Raw genomic sequence first — 16,286 nt, forward strand, 5'->3', positions numbered from 1 at the left:
AGACCAGTCGCTGACCTGTCCCACTGATACAAAAATATTTATAACATGCCAACCCTTTTTTTTTTTTTAAATGGGCACAGATGCTGTGTGTTACACATGCACAATATCTGCCTCATTTAAAAAAAAAGAAATAGCCCCCCCCCCCCCCGATGTCAGCCCTGCCCGACATTCCCTGATGAACTAGTACCGGGGACGGACCCTTGGGAGGGACCTTAGGCATCTGAGCCAATCAGGGCCTTAGGCCCTTCCTATGCATCACATGATTCACCGAGGAAGGGAAGGCCCGCCATTTTGGATTGCCGGGCCTCAGAATTGGGAGGAACCGAGCCTCCCTTCTGCTTTCTTCACACAAAAGTACTGGTGGTGGGGAGTCAAGGGGTGATTTGGAGGAGCATCTGGTGGCAGAAAGTCATGGGCATCTGTCCTGCCTTTTTTTTTTGGGGGGGGGGGGGGAAGTGGGGACGGTAGGGGAAGGTTTGTAGGGTGGCGCCTGGTGTGAAGGGGTCTCCGTTGTCAGGAAGGAGTAGGCATTACTCTTGCAAATTTTTTCTTGTACAGTGGGGTCAGCATGGCTGGAGGGAGTGAGCCTCTCTCCTGATGATTTTTGCTGGCATGGAGGGGGGGATTGGTTCTGGTGCCGGTTTATCAGGGGGATGTCGAGAAGGGCCGTCATTGGCGGGGGGGCTTTTTTCTTTTAATGGGGCAGATATTGTGCATGTATAACACACACACAGCATCTGTGCCCATTAAAAATAAAAAGGTTTCCTGTTCCGAACAGCTGAGTGGCAGAGGGTTGCTTCGGAACTTCCCCTGCCTCACAGCTGTTCAGGCTTCTCCTGCCAGCTGTGCGAATGAGTGAGAGTCATTCTCACAGCTATCAATCAGACGGAAGAAATGGGGATTACGACAAACCTCCACGTGAATCATTTGCATGCAAAATTTTTAGTGCATCAATAGCTCTTTCAGAATCGGTCAAAAATTTGATCGGTGCGGACCCATGAAGCCTTACCAATCCTGTTTAGTGCATATGGGCCTCAGTCTGTTCCCAAAGTCTTTTCCTGAATGCAATAGCCCCCACCTCTTATTCTTTCTTCCACCAGGCACATACCTCCACTTCTCATTCTTCCTCTTCTTCTCCCCGGCTATCATTGTATCTCTCCCCTACCCACCCACCCCAACGTACTCTCAAACTTGACCTTCTCCCAAACCAGTGGTACATCTCGGCTTGTTCTTCTCCCACTCTACCCCCATGGCACAATCTCAGCTTTCTCTGCCCCTCTCCAATGCCTCCACTGTGCATACTCTGATTCCTCTACCCCCTCTCATCATCATGGCTTTGCCAACGTTCTGTGGCCCTAAACATCCCCATGGTACAATCAGTTTTCTCTCCTCCAATCCCCATGGCACGTAGGCTCTGTTAGTATTGTATAACAACTTAGATACACCTAAGTGCCGTTAAAGAATTTGTGCTCGGTCCACCACAATGTAGCTCTTAAAGCGAGGTGCCAGGTTATAGAATTGCCTTCTATGTATAGTGCCGGGGCACAGCATGGGTACAACTAAGACAGTCCCAGAACTTATCCAGATAATAACAATATTCAGTCTGTTATCCAGATAAACTATGACAAAAGTCTACCCTAGGTTATCTGAATATCATACTGAAAATTCGCTGTCTGTACAGTTTCTCTTCATTGTAAACCGCCTAGAAGTCGCAAGATTGTTGGCGGTATATAAGAATAAAGTTATTATTATTATTATTACTATCTACATAGATAAGGTCCAGTGTTGACCTCCTTATTAGATATTTATAGAGGAGCTCTTAATAACTATAGTCAACATTTTAAAAAATACTGATTGCATTGGCAGAATATTAACCCATGCTCTCATCGCCTCTTCCTTAGACTACTTCCTTCCTTCTCTCAGGTCTCCTGCTCATCTGTCTCTGTCCCCTTCAATCTGTTCAAAATACTGCTGCATGATTCATATTCTATGAGAGTCACCATGCTCACATTACCCCTCTCCTCAAGTCACTTCACTGGATCCTCATCTGCTTCTGAATACGGTTCAAGCTCCTGTTACTGACTTACAGGTGCATTCACTCTATAGCACCTCAATGTCTCTCCTTGCTTATCTCCCCCTATGCTTTTATTTATTTATATACTACTCACACTCTAGGTGGTTTACATTCAGGTGCGCAAGCATTTTTCTATGTCTGTCCCAGTGGGTTTGCACTCTATCCAATGTGCCTAGGGGGGATTGGATGGCTTGCCCAGGGTCACAGGGAGCAGTGTGGGGTTTGAGTCCCTCTTATCTGTACCCTTCTCCTCCACTGCCAACTTCAGACTCTGTCACCTTTCTTGCCAAGCTGTATGCCTGGAACAAGCTGCCAGAGTCAATACGTCATACTCCCTTTCTAGCAGTATTCAAATCCAAACTAAAAGCCCACTTTTTTAAAGCTGCTTTTAACTCTTAACTCCTAATCACTGTCACAAACCTATACCCATTGTATCATTCCTTCTGCCAGAAACTCCCCCACCTTGAAATGTCCTATCTGTCCAAATTAGATTATAAGCTCTTTTGAGAAGAGACCGTCTTTTGAATGTTAAATGTACAGTGCTGTATACGCCTTTCAGCACTATAGAAATGATAAATAGTAGTAGTAGTCATTGTTTGTTGAGGTGCTATGATTTATGGTTAGTTCTCAGGTACAAAGACTCAATGCATTACACTCTCATCCTGGCACAAGCATCACATCACACTGCAAACAGCAGGAGCAGTACTCACGGTTCATCGCTCTTGTACAGTCCAGGACTACTGACAAGTGTTCAGCGTGGTCTATGGCTATTTGCTTAACAGATTTTAATGATGGTTACCAAGGATTCTGAGCTAACAAGTACCCACAGCAGCAATGTAACATCTGTCAGCTTGCACTAGAGAAACCCCTACATTACCTGCACATGCCCTTGAGGCTGCATGAAGCCGCCCATCACTCCGAAAGAACACAGAAGGTCTTCAGTATCCTCTGCAGTAGCCATAGCAGGGATGATGGTATGGAAAGGGCGTTTTCCGGGTGCCAGACAATTTGGATGGCCAGGAGACAGGGAGAAATTAGCCCCTCTGCACTGAAAATGCAATTTTTAATGCTTGTTTAATAAATTCTCAAAACAGGCAAAATCTTTGTGCCGTGGTTTCTTTAATTACAGAGCTCCCATATCCCATAACCAGTAATGTAGCCAGAAGGAAATTTTGGGGGGGTGTCAATAGGTGTCCATTTCTTCTTCCCCACCAAACTTAACAATTAAAATACCTTAGCTGGCGGGGATTCCCAAACTCTGCCAACTGAAGGCCTCCAGAGTCTGCCGCCCCTCACTTAGAAAAGCATGACAGCAATTCGTGCCAGTGATCCTGGCTCTGGAAGCATGCTCAGTTCTCACAGATGAACTGAGCATGCCCAAATAGTGCTGATGTTGGCGGCTCAAAATGCAAATGCTTATTGTTGTCTTTTGTTGATTAGGGTGGCAGACTTTATACCATGCACCACCTGCGGGGTGGGCCGGAGGTAATAGTGGAGGGGCTCAGGCCCACTCATGGCTATACCCCTGCCCGTAAGTCCAGTAAAGAGCAGAGAAGACCAAATCTGCAAGGCAAAAGATATGCTTTAATAACAACCATATAAAGTGGAACATGAAATTGGACCTGACACGGACCGTATTTCGGCTGCATCAAGAGTCCTTAGTTTTGGTGCAGAGGTTGTTGCTTCTCTTTTTGTGGATATACCCCCTGCTCATAACAGAACTATCCCATCAGTGTTTTAATACAAAATCCATCCTTCATAACTATTTATCCCTCCTGTGAATGGTATAGATTAGTGGAAACATGATCTGTTTCATTTCCCAGGTAAAAGAATTTCACAGATATGAAGGGTCGCTATTCCATGAAACCGATGCTGCATTTACCTCATATAGACAAGTGGCTGCCTAGCTTTATGCCTGATATTTGCAAGCTCTGTTCATTTAAGTCAGAAGACTGAATATTCAGTCTTAAACTTAAGAAAGGACCTGCTCTTTGTTATAAAATTACCCACGCAGCAGCTGAACACTGCTACTATATGGATAAAGTTTGGCCTACCTCTGGAATCCCCTGGATCCTCATTTTACTGAACAGATATATTCTGGATAGTTCGTCCAAAGTCTGGCGCACAAATTTGAGTACCAAGGGCAGATACATGTACAAATTAATTAGCTAATGAGTTATCAACAATCAATAATTGATGTTAATTAGCATAAATTATTGATTTATGTGCCCTAGGTGCTATTCTTTAGCATACATAGCGCACATCTCAAAAAAGGTGTGGCCATGAGAGGGGCATGGGAAGATTAGGGAAATGCCCAGAATTTAGACATAATGTAATAGAAAACTGTCATTTGGGGAGGGGCATAAGGCTCTGATTGGCCAAGGTTGCTTAAAGCCCCTCCTATAGGATACACTAGGAAGGGGAAGGCCCACCATTTTGTAAGAGGTGGGCCTGCCAGCCGGAGGGCAGGAATCCATCTGGCCAGACTTCCTGAATAAAGTAGGGAGGGGTAGGGGGTCGTCGGGGGCATAGGAGGAATTGTTGGGGAGGTTGGGCGATGGCAGGAGAGAGTGGGCATCTTTCCCGCTGTGGAGGGGATGTTTGTGTGTGTGTGTATAAAGTCAGGGGCAAAGGGAGGGGTTGGACGATGGTGGGAGAGAGTGGGCATCTCTTCCGCTGTGGGGGGGGGGGGGGTATATGTGTGTAGAGTCAAGGGCACAGGGGGAGTTGTCAGAGGTGGTTGGGCGATGGCAGGAAAGAGTTGGCATCTCTCCCGCTGCAGGGGTGTTTGTATGTGTGGAGTCAGGGACACTGGGGGAGTTGGCAGGGGATTGGGCGATGGCAGGAGAAAGTGGGATCTCTCCCGCTGGGGGGAGGGGGGAAGGTGGCAGTGTCGGGTGATTGCTGATTGTGTGACACGGCACGAGAGAGTGGGCATCTCTCCTGCCGATCTTCGATTTGGGATTTGTTTTTTTTTTATTTTAATTTGTGTGTGTGTGTGGGGGGGGTCTAAGCTGTCAAACCTTACTTTCCTATCCATGCCTGAACCAATCATTACCCGGGCACTGATCAGAAAGAAAGCCTATGACAGCTCAGAGCTGTTGGCAAATTTTGGCCGCAGATATGACACAACGAGATTAGTGAATCATTTGGTGATGATAAAGAATCGCTCAGATTGCTCATTTTAATATTAATGACCTCATTGTACTACCTTTGCATGGAATTATCGGAGACTGTTAGAAAACTCAGAAAAGACCACGGTAAGCTGTTTGAATAATCAGCCAGTAAAATACATGCATGCTGAACCGGCTAGAACTGGTTAAGCAACTGCATTAAAGGCGACCTTAAGTTTTGAGAATCTGACCCCAGGTTCTTTGTCAGGAGTGGGAGAGTAACCTAATAGATAGAAACCGGGGAAGCCTGGATTGAAATCTTAGAGATACTCCTTATGACCTCAAGCAAATCGCTTAACCCTCCATTACTTCTGATACAAATATAGTTGTGTCCTTGCTTTAATATATTTTGTGTTAATTCGAGTTAGTAAATAAGTCTCATTGAATACTAGTCTTTAAGCCCGTTACATTAACGGGTGCTAGAATAGATGTGTCTGTCTGTCTGTGTTTCTTTATCTCTCTCTTCTTAGCCGCTGTCTGTGTCCTTCTGTCTCCCCCCCCCGAGCAAAGCTGTCTGCCCCCAGCACACACCTCCCACCAAAGCAGCCCCCTTCCCTCTCCCTAACTGTCTCTCCATGGCCCTTTTCTGTCTTCCCCCCAGAGCAAAGCTGTTTGCCCTATGCACACCCCTCCCCCCAAAGCAGCCCCCTTTCCCTCTCCCTGTCTCTCCATGGCCCTTTCTGTCTTCCCCCCAGAGCAAAACTGTCTGTTCCCAACACACCTCCCACCCAAAGCAGCCCCCTTTCCCTCTCCCTATCTCTCCATGGCCCCTTCTGTCTCCCACCCAGCACACTCCTCCCCCAAAGCAGCCCCCTTTCCCTCTCCCTGTCTCTCCATGGTGTCTTCTGTCTTCCCCCCAGAGCAAAACTGTCTGTCCCCAGCATACCTCCCCCCCAAAGCAGCCCCCTTTCCCTATCCCTATCTCTCCATGGCCCCTTCTGTTTCCCCCAGCACACCCCTCCCCCAAAGCAGCCCCCTTTCCCTCTCCCTATCTTTCCATGGCCCCTTCTGTCTTCCCCCAGAGCAAAACTGTCTGTCCCCAGCACACCTCCTCCCCAAAGCAGCCCCCTTTCCCTCTCCCTGTCTCTCCATGGCCCATTCTGTCTTCCCCAGAGCAAAACTGTCTGTCCCCAACACACCTCCACCACAAAGCAGCCCCCTTTCCCTCTCCCTATCTCTCCATGGCCCCTTCTGTCTCCCCCCAGCACACCCCCCCCCCAAAGCAGCCCCCTTTCCCTCTCCCTGTCTCTCCATGGCCCATTCTGTCTTCCCCCAGAGCAAAACTGTCTGTACCCAACACACCTCCACCCCAAAGCAGCCCCCTTTCCCTCTCCCTATCTCTCCATGGCCCCTTCTGTCTCCCCCGAGCACATCCCTCCCCCAATTCAGCCCCCTTTCCCTCTCCCTATCTCTCCATGGCCCCTTCTGTCTTCCCCCCAAAGCAAAACTGTCTGTCCCCAGCACACCTCCTCCCCAAAGCAGCCCCCTTTCCCTCTCCCTATCTCTCCATGGCCCCTTCTGTCTCCCCCCAGCACACCCCTCCCCCAAAGCAGCCCCCTTTCCCTCTCCCTGTCTCTCCATGGCCCATTCTGTCTTCCCCCAGAGCAAAACTGTCTGTCCCCAACACACCTCCACCCCAAAGCAGCCCCCTTTCCCTCTCCCTATCTCTCCATGGCCCCCTTCTGTCTCCCCCGAGCACATCCCTCCCCCAATGCAGCCCCCTTTCCCTCTCCCTATCTCTCCATGGCCCCTTGTGTCTTCCCCGCAAAGCAAAACTGTCTGTCCCCAGCACACCTCCCCCCCAAAGCAGTCCCCTTTCCCTCTCCCTATCTCTCCATGGCCCCTTCTGTCTCCCCTCAGCACACCCCTCCCCCCAAAGCAGCCCCTTTCACTCTGGCCCCCTGTATTGATCCCCTGCTTACCCTCCCTCCATCCCGGCGTCTTCTGGCCTGCTCCTCTTCAAAGCAGGCCGCGATCATGGTGGCCGGCCCCAGCGAACCTCTCAGGCCGCTCCCCAACCCGGAAGCATGCTCCCCCCGACGCGATCCTGTGCGTCAGGGGGAACGTGCCACCGAGGCCGGAAAGCGGCCTGCGAGGCCCACCAAAGCTGGCCACGATCGCAGGCTGCCCCGAAGAGGAGGATCAGCGGTGGCGGCAGCAGCGGTGAGCGACGGCAGGAGGTGTGTTTGAGCTTGCTTCGGGTTGGTGAGGTGAGGGCGGGAGGTGTGTTCGAGCTTGCTTCGGGTTGGTGAGTGAGGGCGGGAGGAGGGGAGTGGCCAGAGTGATCCCTGCCTCCGCGTTCTAAAATGGAACGCGGCCACAGATCAGAAATCACAGCGGCAGGGATCACGAAGTTTCAAGAGCGCATACGCGCTTAGGGTTTTATTATATAGGATGTGTGGCTCACATTAAATCACATTAAGGCAGTTCAATAAATGAAAGCCTTAGACAATATGCCTTTTGGGAACTGTAGTTGAATGGGGGAGAATGCGGCGCAGTGGTTAAAGCTACAACCTTAGCACCCTGAGGTTCTGGGTTCAAACCCATGCTGCTCCTTGTGACCCTGGGCAAGTCATCTAATCCTCCCATTACACAAGGAACATCAGATAGATTGTGAGCCCACCAGGACAGACAGGTAAGAGTACTTGAATAAATTCATGTAAACTCCTCTGAGCTCCCCTATGAAAAGCTCCCCTATGGAAAGCTTCAACCTCTGATAACCAGAGTTGGTATTGTGACATCATAATGCCTCATTCCACCAATGCCTAAGAGCATCCTCATCGGTGATGTCACAATGGCTTGATTGTCCTATACTTGGCTCACTTTTGCTACATTTTGATTTCTAGAGTGACACAGTGGTTAAAGCTACAGCCTCAGCACCCTGGAGTTGTGAGTTCAAACCAACACTGCTCCTTGTGACCCTGAGCAAGTCACTTAATCCCTCTTTTGCCCCAAGTACATTAGACAGCTTGTGAGCCCATCAGGACAGACAGGGAAAAATGCTTGAGTATCTGAATAAATTCATGTAAACTATTCTGAGCTCCCCTGGAAGGATGGTATAGAAAACTGAATTAAATAAATAAAAAATGTTATTCATCTTGAGCCACTGTTGAAAAGGCATCAGCTAATTCTAAATATATATGCCCTTATTCTGAGATCACCTTGAAAGATCCAGTTGATAATCATAGTTGTTTCTTTGGCCAGCACATCCCAGGCAGGCCTTATTTTGAATCAGGGAACCCTCTCACTGAATATAAAGTAGCAATGCTGTCTAGGGAGACTTTTTACATTACTAGTGATCTGAAGTAGAGAATGACACGGGGACAAAATTTTCCCCATACCCACGTGAACTCATTTTCCCGTCCCGTCCCGTCCCATTTCCTCGTGAGTTCTTTTTCTGACCCTGCCCTATTCCTGCAAACTCTATCCTCATTTGCATAAGCCTCAAACACTTTAAAATCATAAGAGTTCGAGGCTTGTGCAGTTAAGGTAGAGCTTATAAGAATGGGATAGGAACAGCGACAAAACTAATGGGGGGACAAATTTGTTCCCGTGCCATTCTCTAATCTGAAGACTGTGGCTTAATACAATAGAGGTAAGCAATGACATGAAGATGGAGAGCAGTGGGCAGGTTTCTGTTATGTAAACTAAAGAACAGAACTATGGCCTAGATTCATTAAACTCACCGATTGTGTCCCGATCGTGTCCCAACCAGTTTGCGATTGTTCCCTGACTCGACTCACTAACCTTCTGCCCGATCAATATCCCACCTGATCCGATCTGCCCATACAAATGAGGGGAAGCCATCGATTCACTAAGCTGGTTTTAAGAAAGGTTTGGACAAATTCCTGGAGGAAAAGTGCATAGTCTGTTATTGAGAAAGACATGGGGGAAGCCTCTGCTTGCCCTGTATTGGTATCTCCTGCAGTCAAATGTAAGACATTGAAAACATAACTAATCCAAAACCATCTCAATGTCCTCGATGTTCCTTTAATTTTCTTTTAAACTTTTTTTTACTTTTTTTAGGCTTATTGAGATATCTCAATAAGCATTATACAGATCGGGATGGTGCGAACAAGTTTGAAAAGGGGGGACTTTTCTTAAACAGCCAGAAGGCGAAACATGGGAATGACAGGTCCCTTCCCGATGATAGTACGAGACAAGACTGACTTAAGATAAGTCAATGAAGTTATAATAATTTTAAGAATTAAGTTATATGAGACACTAAAGAAAAATAGCACTGAGCACTTTAAATAAGAAAAATGTGAAAAAAAATATATAATGGGACTAATGAGGATGCCATTGCTATAAGTTTGTTTGGTGACCATAGAAATGCAAGGCACCTAATGGCTAGTCTGAGGCCTAAAAAAAGTTAAAAAGAAAATTAAAGGAACATCAAGGACATTGAGATGGTTTTGGATTTGCCCTGTATTGGTAGCATGGAATATTGCTACACCTTGGGTTTTGGCTAGGTACTAGTGACCTGGATTGACCACCGTGAGAACGGGATACTGGGCTTGATGGACCATTGGTCTGGCCCAGTAAGGCTATTCTTATGTTATGTTCTTATGAGCAGAAGAAGAAACACCGATTGGGTTTGCCGATCGAGAAATGAAGCAACTGCTAAGGACCAGTCGCTTACTGTCCTTGCCGACTCTCCTGCTCTCTGCCGCCCTGAAAACCATCAAAATAAAAAATAAAACCGTACATATTCATACGAACTCCCTTATATTCTGCAAAAAGCGCAGTGCGAGCCTGTGATTTTAACCCACGGTTCTAACCTGCGGGTTTAAAGCGTGTTCTGTTCCATAATCTGGCTGCACAAATTGAATTGATTCCTTTTAAAATGTCCACTCATAGGACCAGCAAGTAAACTGCAGCCACCCCTCCCCCTTTATTTTGACCTCGCTTGTGCGAAGAGCAAGCGCATGCGCAAATCACGTTTACAGCCAACAAGGATAATCTGCGCGTGCGTCTCGATCGCTCTACAGCGGCAGGGATTGCTGTAGGGCGGGCGTCCGATCAGATCATTTGCATGAAGAATCTGTCGTGAATCAGCTGCTTGGCAAAACTCGGCCAAGAATCGCTCAACAATGATCCCGATTGGTGAGTTTAGTGAATCTAGGCCTATATGCTAACCCTTGCACCACAAAGAATAATAACCTCGACCATGCAACTTAACACACTGTACTGATCTTAGTAGGAAAGTCTTGTGCAGAGAGCAAAGGGCCAAGTGCCCAGCCTCTAATATTTGCTTCGTTTAGATATAAGTTGGAAGTTTTCCCTGAAATACAGCACAATAGGAGTCTGTTAAAGGTTTCAGTGGTCAATCTCATGTGTTCTTTCACCCTGCCAATTTCCTTTCATAGGGGTGATTAATGAAAGTTCCCCTGCTGCAGAAAAAGGTCTGTTGGTTTGGACAAAAGAAAATAGATTCATTTTTCATTTAACATACTTAACTTTCGTCACTTCTAGTTGCTACTGATAGAGTGCCTTTTGGTGTGGTGATTGTTTATTCTTTTACAATTATAGTAAGGATTTAATGTTTTCTTTAGAAAGCACATTATTAACAACGGAAGAACATAAGCATTGCCTCCGCTGGGTCAGACCCGAGGTCCATCGCGCCCAGCAGTCCGCTCACGCGGCGGCCCAACAGGTCCAGGACCTGCACAGTACTCTTCTATCTATACCCTTCTATCCCCTTTTCTAGTAGGAAAATGTCCAATCCTTTCTTGAACCCCAATACCGTACTCTGCCCTATTACGTCCTCTGGAAGCGCATTCCAAGTGTCCACCACACGTTGAGTAAAGAAGAACTTCCTAGCATTTGTTTTGAATCTGTCCCCTTTCAACTTCTCCGAATGCCCTCTTGTTCTTTTATTTTTCGAAAGTTTGAAGAATCTGTCCCTCTCTACTTTCTCTATGCCCCTCAAGATCTTGTAAGTCTCTATCATATCCCCTCTAAGTCTCCTCTTCTCCAGGGAAAAGAGTCCCAGTTTCTCCAATCTCTCAGCGTATGAAAGATTTTCCATCCCTTTTATCAGACATGTCGCTCTCCTCTGAACCCTCTCTAGTAACGCCATGTCTTTCTTAAGGTACAGCGACCAATACTGGACGCAGTACTCCAGATGTGGGCGCACCATCGCCCGATACAACGGCAGGATAACTTCTTTCGTTCTGGTAGTAATACCCTTCTTGATTATACCTAGCATTCTATTCGCTCTCTTAGCGGCCGCTGCGCACTGTGCCATTGGCTTCATTGTCATGTCCACCAAGCTTCAAGTTTAGGATTTTATATACCGCCTATCAAGGTTACCATTACCCCCAAGTCCCTTTCTTGGGTACTCTCTTTCACTAACATCCCTCCCATCGTATAGTTGTACCTCGGGTTTCTGCTTCCCACATGTAATACTTTACATTTCTCAACATTGAACTTCATCTGCCATCTCATCGCCCATTCTCCTTGTTTGTTCAAGTCCCTTTGCAATTCTTCACAGTCCTCTTTAGTCCGAGCTCGACTAAATAGTTTGGTGTCGTCTGCAAATTTTATTATCTCACACTTCGTCCCTGATTCTAGATCATTTATGAATATATTAAATAGCAGCGGCCCGAGCACCGAGCCCTGCGGGACCCCACTCGTTACCCTCCTCCAGTCCAAATAGTGGCCCTTCACTCCTACCCTCTGTTTCCTACCCGCCAACCAGTTTCTGATCCATCTATGTATGTCTCCTTCCACCCCATGGTTCTTCAGTTTCCGGAGTAGGCGTTCATGGGGCACCTTGTCAAAGGCTTTTTGGAAATCTAGATATATGATGTCTATGGGGTCTCCTTGAGAAGCGGGCTTGCTGACTGTGTCTATCTTATCTTTTTCTCTGTCTTTTCTTTCTTGAGTTAGTTGCTTTGCGGCTGGCACTCTTTTGGGTTTTGACCCTCCCCCTCTTTGAGGGCGGTGCTTCTACGGCTCCTTGTGATGGTCCTCTTTCTCTGCTTTCTTGCATTCTCTGTGATTTGAGATTTGCATTGTGTACTATCTTGTTGCCTTACCATGTACCATCTACTTGGATATTGTTTGGCTGTTTTTGCACTGTTTATGTGTTTGCTTCACAATAAAAATGTGTCAAGCCAAAAAAAAAAAAAGAAAGCACATTATTTGAGCCAGGCTTTTACAAAGCTGCACTACCAAGTAGCACACACTAAATATTGAGCTGCCCATAGGAACAGAACAGGAGGCTTAGCATTTAGAATGCACTGCATGGCAGCACAGCTTTTTAAAAGGACCCGTAAGTGAGTACAGTTTTTGAACAGGTGGAGGGGCATAATCCAAATGAACGTCTAAGTCCATTTTCGTCTAAGTCGCAAGTCATCCAAAGTAAAAAAACAGCCTAAGATACATTTTCGAAAAATACGTCCAAAATTTTTTTGGGTTTCAAAAATCATCTAACTATACGTCCTGCCGATCTGATCGTCCAAGTCACTAAATCGTCCATCTTTATACCACATTTTCATCCAAGTCAAAACCCCTAGAACAAGCCCTGTTGGACGTGGGAGGGGTCTGCAAAGTGATGGACTGAACATCCAGACATGGCACCTAAATAGTGGGGTACCTTACAAGGCACTGCTGTGAACTTCACAAAAAGGGTGCCATGTCATCATCTCACTACAGCTCCCATATAGGTCATGGTGAGCCCCCCAGACCACCTCCAGAATCCCCTAATCCCACTTATCTACCACCCCAATAGCCCTAATGGCTGCAGGAACCACTTATATGCCAGAAAAAAAGGGTTTTGGGGGTATATAGAGGAGTGCACATGTTTAAGTATCAATGCAGTGATAACAGGGGCTTATGGGCATGGGTCCTCCTCTCCATGGTCTAAGTCACAACATCCAAGTTCCGTCTAGGCTCTGTTGTAAAACTTTTGGTTATACATGCTGTACGACTAAGTCTAAGCTGGCCCACGTCCCGCCCAACTCCCGCCCTCGACACTCCTGAAACGCCCCTGTTTAGCTTTGGTCATTCAGTAGCACTATGAAGGCCTAGGTCGTTTTTAAATACGTCAAAAACCCGGTTTTATTATCGGCACTTGGACGTTTTTGACTTATAATCGTCCAAGTGCCGACTTAGGACGGTTTTTGGATGTTTTTCTCTTTTGATTATGAGCACCATACTGTTTAAGGAGGGTCCACTGTCTAAGAGTTCAAGTTAGTCAGTCCATGCTCTCCTTGTTTCAGAAAGATATGCATTACAGCTGTTAAACATTAATATTATTAACATCTAATACGTATGTTACAGTATGTACTGAGTAAACAGCAGTGAGTGTGATGGTTAACCCATCAATCTGTGGACTTCCTGGGTTTATTTAGTCTGTAAAATAAGAGTAAGATAGCAAGTTGGTATAGTCTTTATGCTGTTTATGTTATATTACCCATTAACTAGGTAAGTCTTTTTTATTATCCTGAAGAAAAACGATTATGGTTTTCTCCCTCAGACCAACAGCAAGCGTTCACATCCAGTCACCAGGGCAGATGTGATTAATCAGGGGTACACTGCTCTCCAATGCCATGCTGATTTGGATACTAGGGGCAAATTCAATAAACGGTGTCCTACCACCGTCTAACTAGCCAATCGGGACGTACGTTTTTTAAAAAAATACACCCTGAGGCAGGTAGCCTACATTGTTGGCGTTTTTGTGAGCCTAGGGAGATGCGTAGGGCTGCCTAAGCTCGCCCAAGGCTAGACATAGGTACGGTTTTATCCGGAAGTGGCCTTAGGCAAGCTTAGGCAGCCCTAGGCGTCTCCCTAGGGATGTGCTAAGTGCCTGAAATGTAGACCAGCAAAATGCTGGTCTACATTTCAAATGGATGCATCTGCTAAGTCGAAAGCAACAAGGGAATTTCCCTTCCGAGATCAGTTTAGCAGCCACGGCAGGGAACCCATCTCCCTACTCCAAAGTTGGCTAGCAGGAGGGATGCTTACTCCCTCCTGCCAGAACCACCAAAGCCCCCACCCAAATGTCTGTGGCAGGAGGAGTGCCCAATTCTTCCTGCCGCCACCAAGACATCCCCGGCAGGAAGGATGCCCACTCCTTCTTGCTGCCACCCCGAGACATCCCCGGGCATGAGGGATGCCCAATCCCTCCTACCACTGGCCCCGTCATCTCCCGAACCCCCCCAATCCCCCTTCTCCCCCCCCAATCTGAATGCCCCCAAGATACCCCTGCCACCTTCAAACGCCCCCTATACCTTTCTCTGATGCCGGCAAGAGGGATTCTGCTCCTGCTGGCAGGCCTGACTCCACAGAGTGGCCTAAGATTCCATGTGGCCAGATCCCTTCGGCTACTCCCACTAGCATCCCTCTTGCTGGCCATCAGAGAAAGGTACGGGGGGGGGCATCTGAGGGTGACAGGTGGATCTTGGTGGCGTTCTGGGGATGATGGGGACAGCAGCAGGAGGGAGTAGGCATCCCTCCTGCCTGGGGATGTCTTGAGGTGGTGGCGGCAGGAGGGAGTGGGTATCCCTCCTGCCAAGGAATGTCTAGATGGCAGCAGGAGAAATTGGGCACTCCTCCTGTTGCGGGCCTTAGGGGGTTCCGGCAGGAGGGAGTGGGCATATCTCCTGCTCTCCAACTTCGCAGGGGGAGATGGGCTCCCTGCCGTGGCCACAGCTGCTAAACTGATCGCTGCAGGGTGATTCCCTTGAGGTGATCAGCTCAGCAGCAACGTGATTCTCTAACCGGCGCCTGTGACATGAGAGGCAAAGATGGGTATCTGAACCAATAAATACTCCCACATGGGAGGACAGAGATGGACAGCTCAAATCAGTTTTCATCCATTGGATTAGCTTTATACTACAGGATGAAAAGGACCAAAGTGAGCAGACACAAATACAAACCTGAAGAGATGAGATGAAGGTAATGGTGACAATGTACAATGCTTATTTTACAATTTAGTCTTGCAATTTATTTCTGCATATGAGTACTATGGACCTGCCCTTTGAAAATAAACTTTACTAAAAGAGAAAAAATGTGCATTATAGTGTTAAGGGATTGGAATAAAGAGCATTATCTGTCTAATGAGGACAATGGTATCATCGCAGGAGTGAGTCATGTGCAGCAGGTGAGTCAAACCTGCCCAACTAGTTATTATTTCGGTTATTCCCTAAAGCAATTGAAAAGTTTTCCACTAAGTAAAACCCTGAAAAAGGAGTTTGAAAAACCAGTCCTAAATCATCTGTTCCTTATGACTCAAACAAACCTTAAGAACATAAGAATTGCCATACTGGGACAGACTGAAAGTCCATCAAGCCCAGAATCCTGTTTCCAACAGTAGCCAACCCAAGTCCCAAGTACCTGGCAGAAACCCAAAGAGCAGCAACATTTCAGCGCTGAGATTGTGATGTCATAATGCCTTATTCCACTAATGCCTAAGAGCCAAACTCATCAGTGATGTCACAATGGCTTGATTGTCCTATACTGGGCTAATGTAAGAACATAAGAGGTGCCGAAGGTCATATGCTGTTTCCAAAAGGGGTTAACCAAGGTCCCAAGTATCTAGCTAGATTCCAAATAGTAAAACAGATTTAATGCTGCTTATCCTTGGAATAAGCAGTGGATTTCCCCAAGCCATCTCAATAATGGCCTAAGGACTTCTCTTTTAGGAAATTATCCAAGCCTTTTTAAAACCCCATTCTCCACCTATAGGTTTTCTGAACATTGGTACAGATGATTTCCTAATATGTCTGAAAAAGTGAAAATATGTTATCACATTTGCATCCTGGATTACTGTAAATCTGTGTGCTTCCTGCCTATATATTTGTAAAATATTTTCTTACTTGTAAGCTAAATCCACAGCTTTCTGGTACCAACCCAGTGCCAAAGGATAAGTAGTTGCTGTTAATGAAAGAGCAGGCGTTGCCTTCCGCATCCATCACCGTGAAGTAAACTGTGTCATTTCCTGTGTAAAAAGGGTCTCCGTGACTATATTTAACACTGGCTCTAAAACAGAGAAAAAGAAGTGGAGGGAATTGGCGGGGTGAGGCAAGAAA

The 16,286-nt window shown here is 46.8% G+C and overlaps 1 protein-coding gene across 5 annotated transcripts in view; it reads right to left on the minus strand.

The window, feature by feature from the left end:
* LOC117366595 (glutathione hydrolase-like YwrD proenzyme) overlaps positions 1-16,286 on the minus strand; it is a 120,314-nt gene that overhangs the window by 56,549 nt on the left and 47,479 nt on the right. For all 5 annotated transcript variants that reach the window (XM_033958132.1, XM_033958133.1, XM_033958134.1 and 2 more), the window contains 2 exons: positions 16,074-16,236; positions 2,952-3,122 (listed from right to left, as the gene is read on the minus strand). In XM_033958132.1, the coding sequence (XP_033814023.1) occupies positions 2,952-3,122; positions 16,074-16,236 (334 nt within the window). The remainder of the gene's footprint in view (positions 1-2,951; positions 3,123-16,073; positions 16,237-16,286) is intronic.

This window comes from Geotrypetes seraphini, chromosome 9 (assembly GCF_902459505.1).
Source record: "Geotrypetes seraphini chromosome 9, aGeoSer1.1, whole genome shotgun sequence".
In the NCBI taxonomy this organism is placed as follows: Eukaryota; Metazoa; Chordata; class Amphibia; order Gymnophiona; family Dermophiidae; genus Geotrypetes; species Geotrypetes seraphini.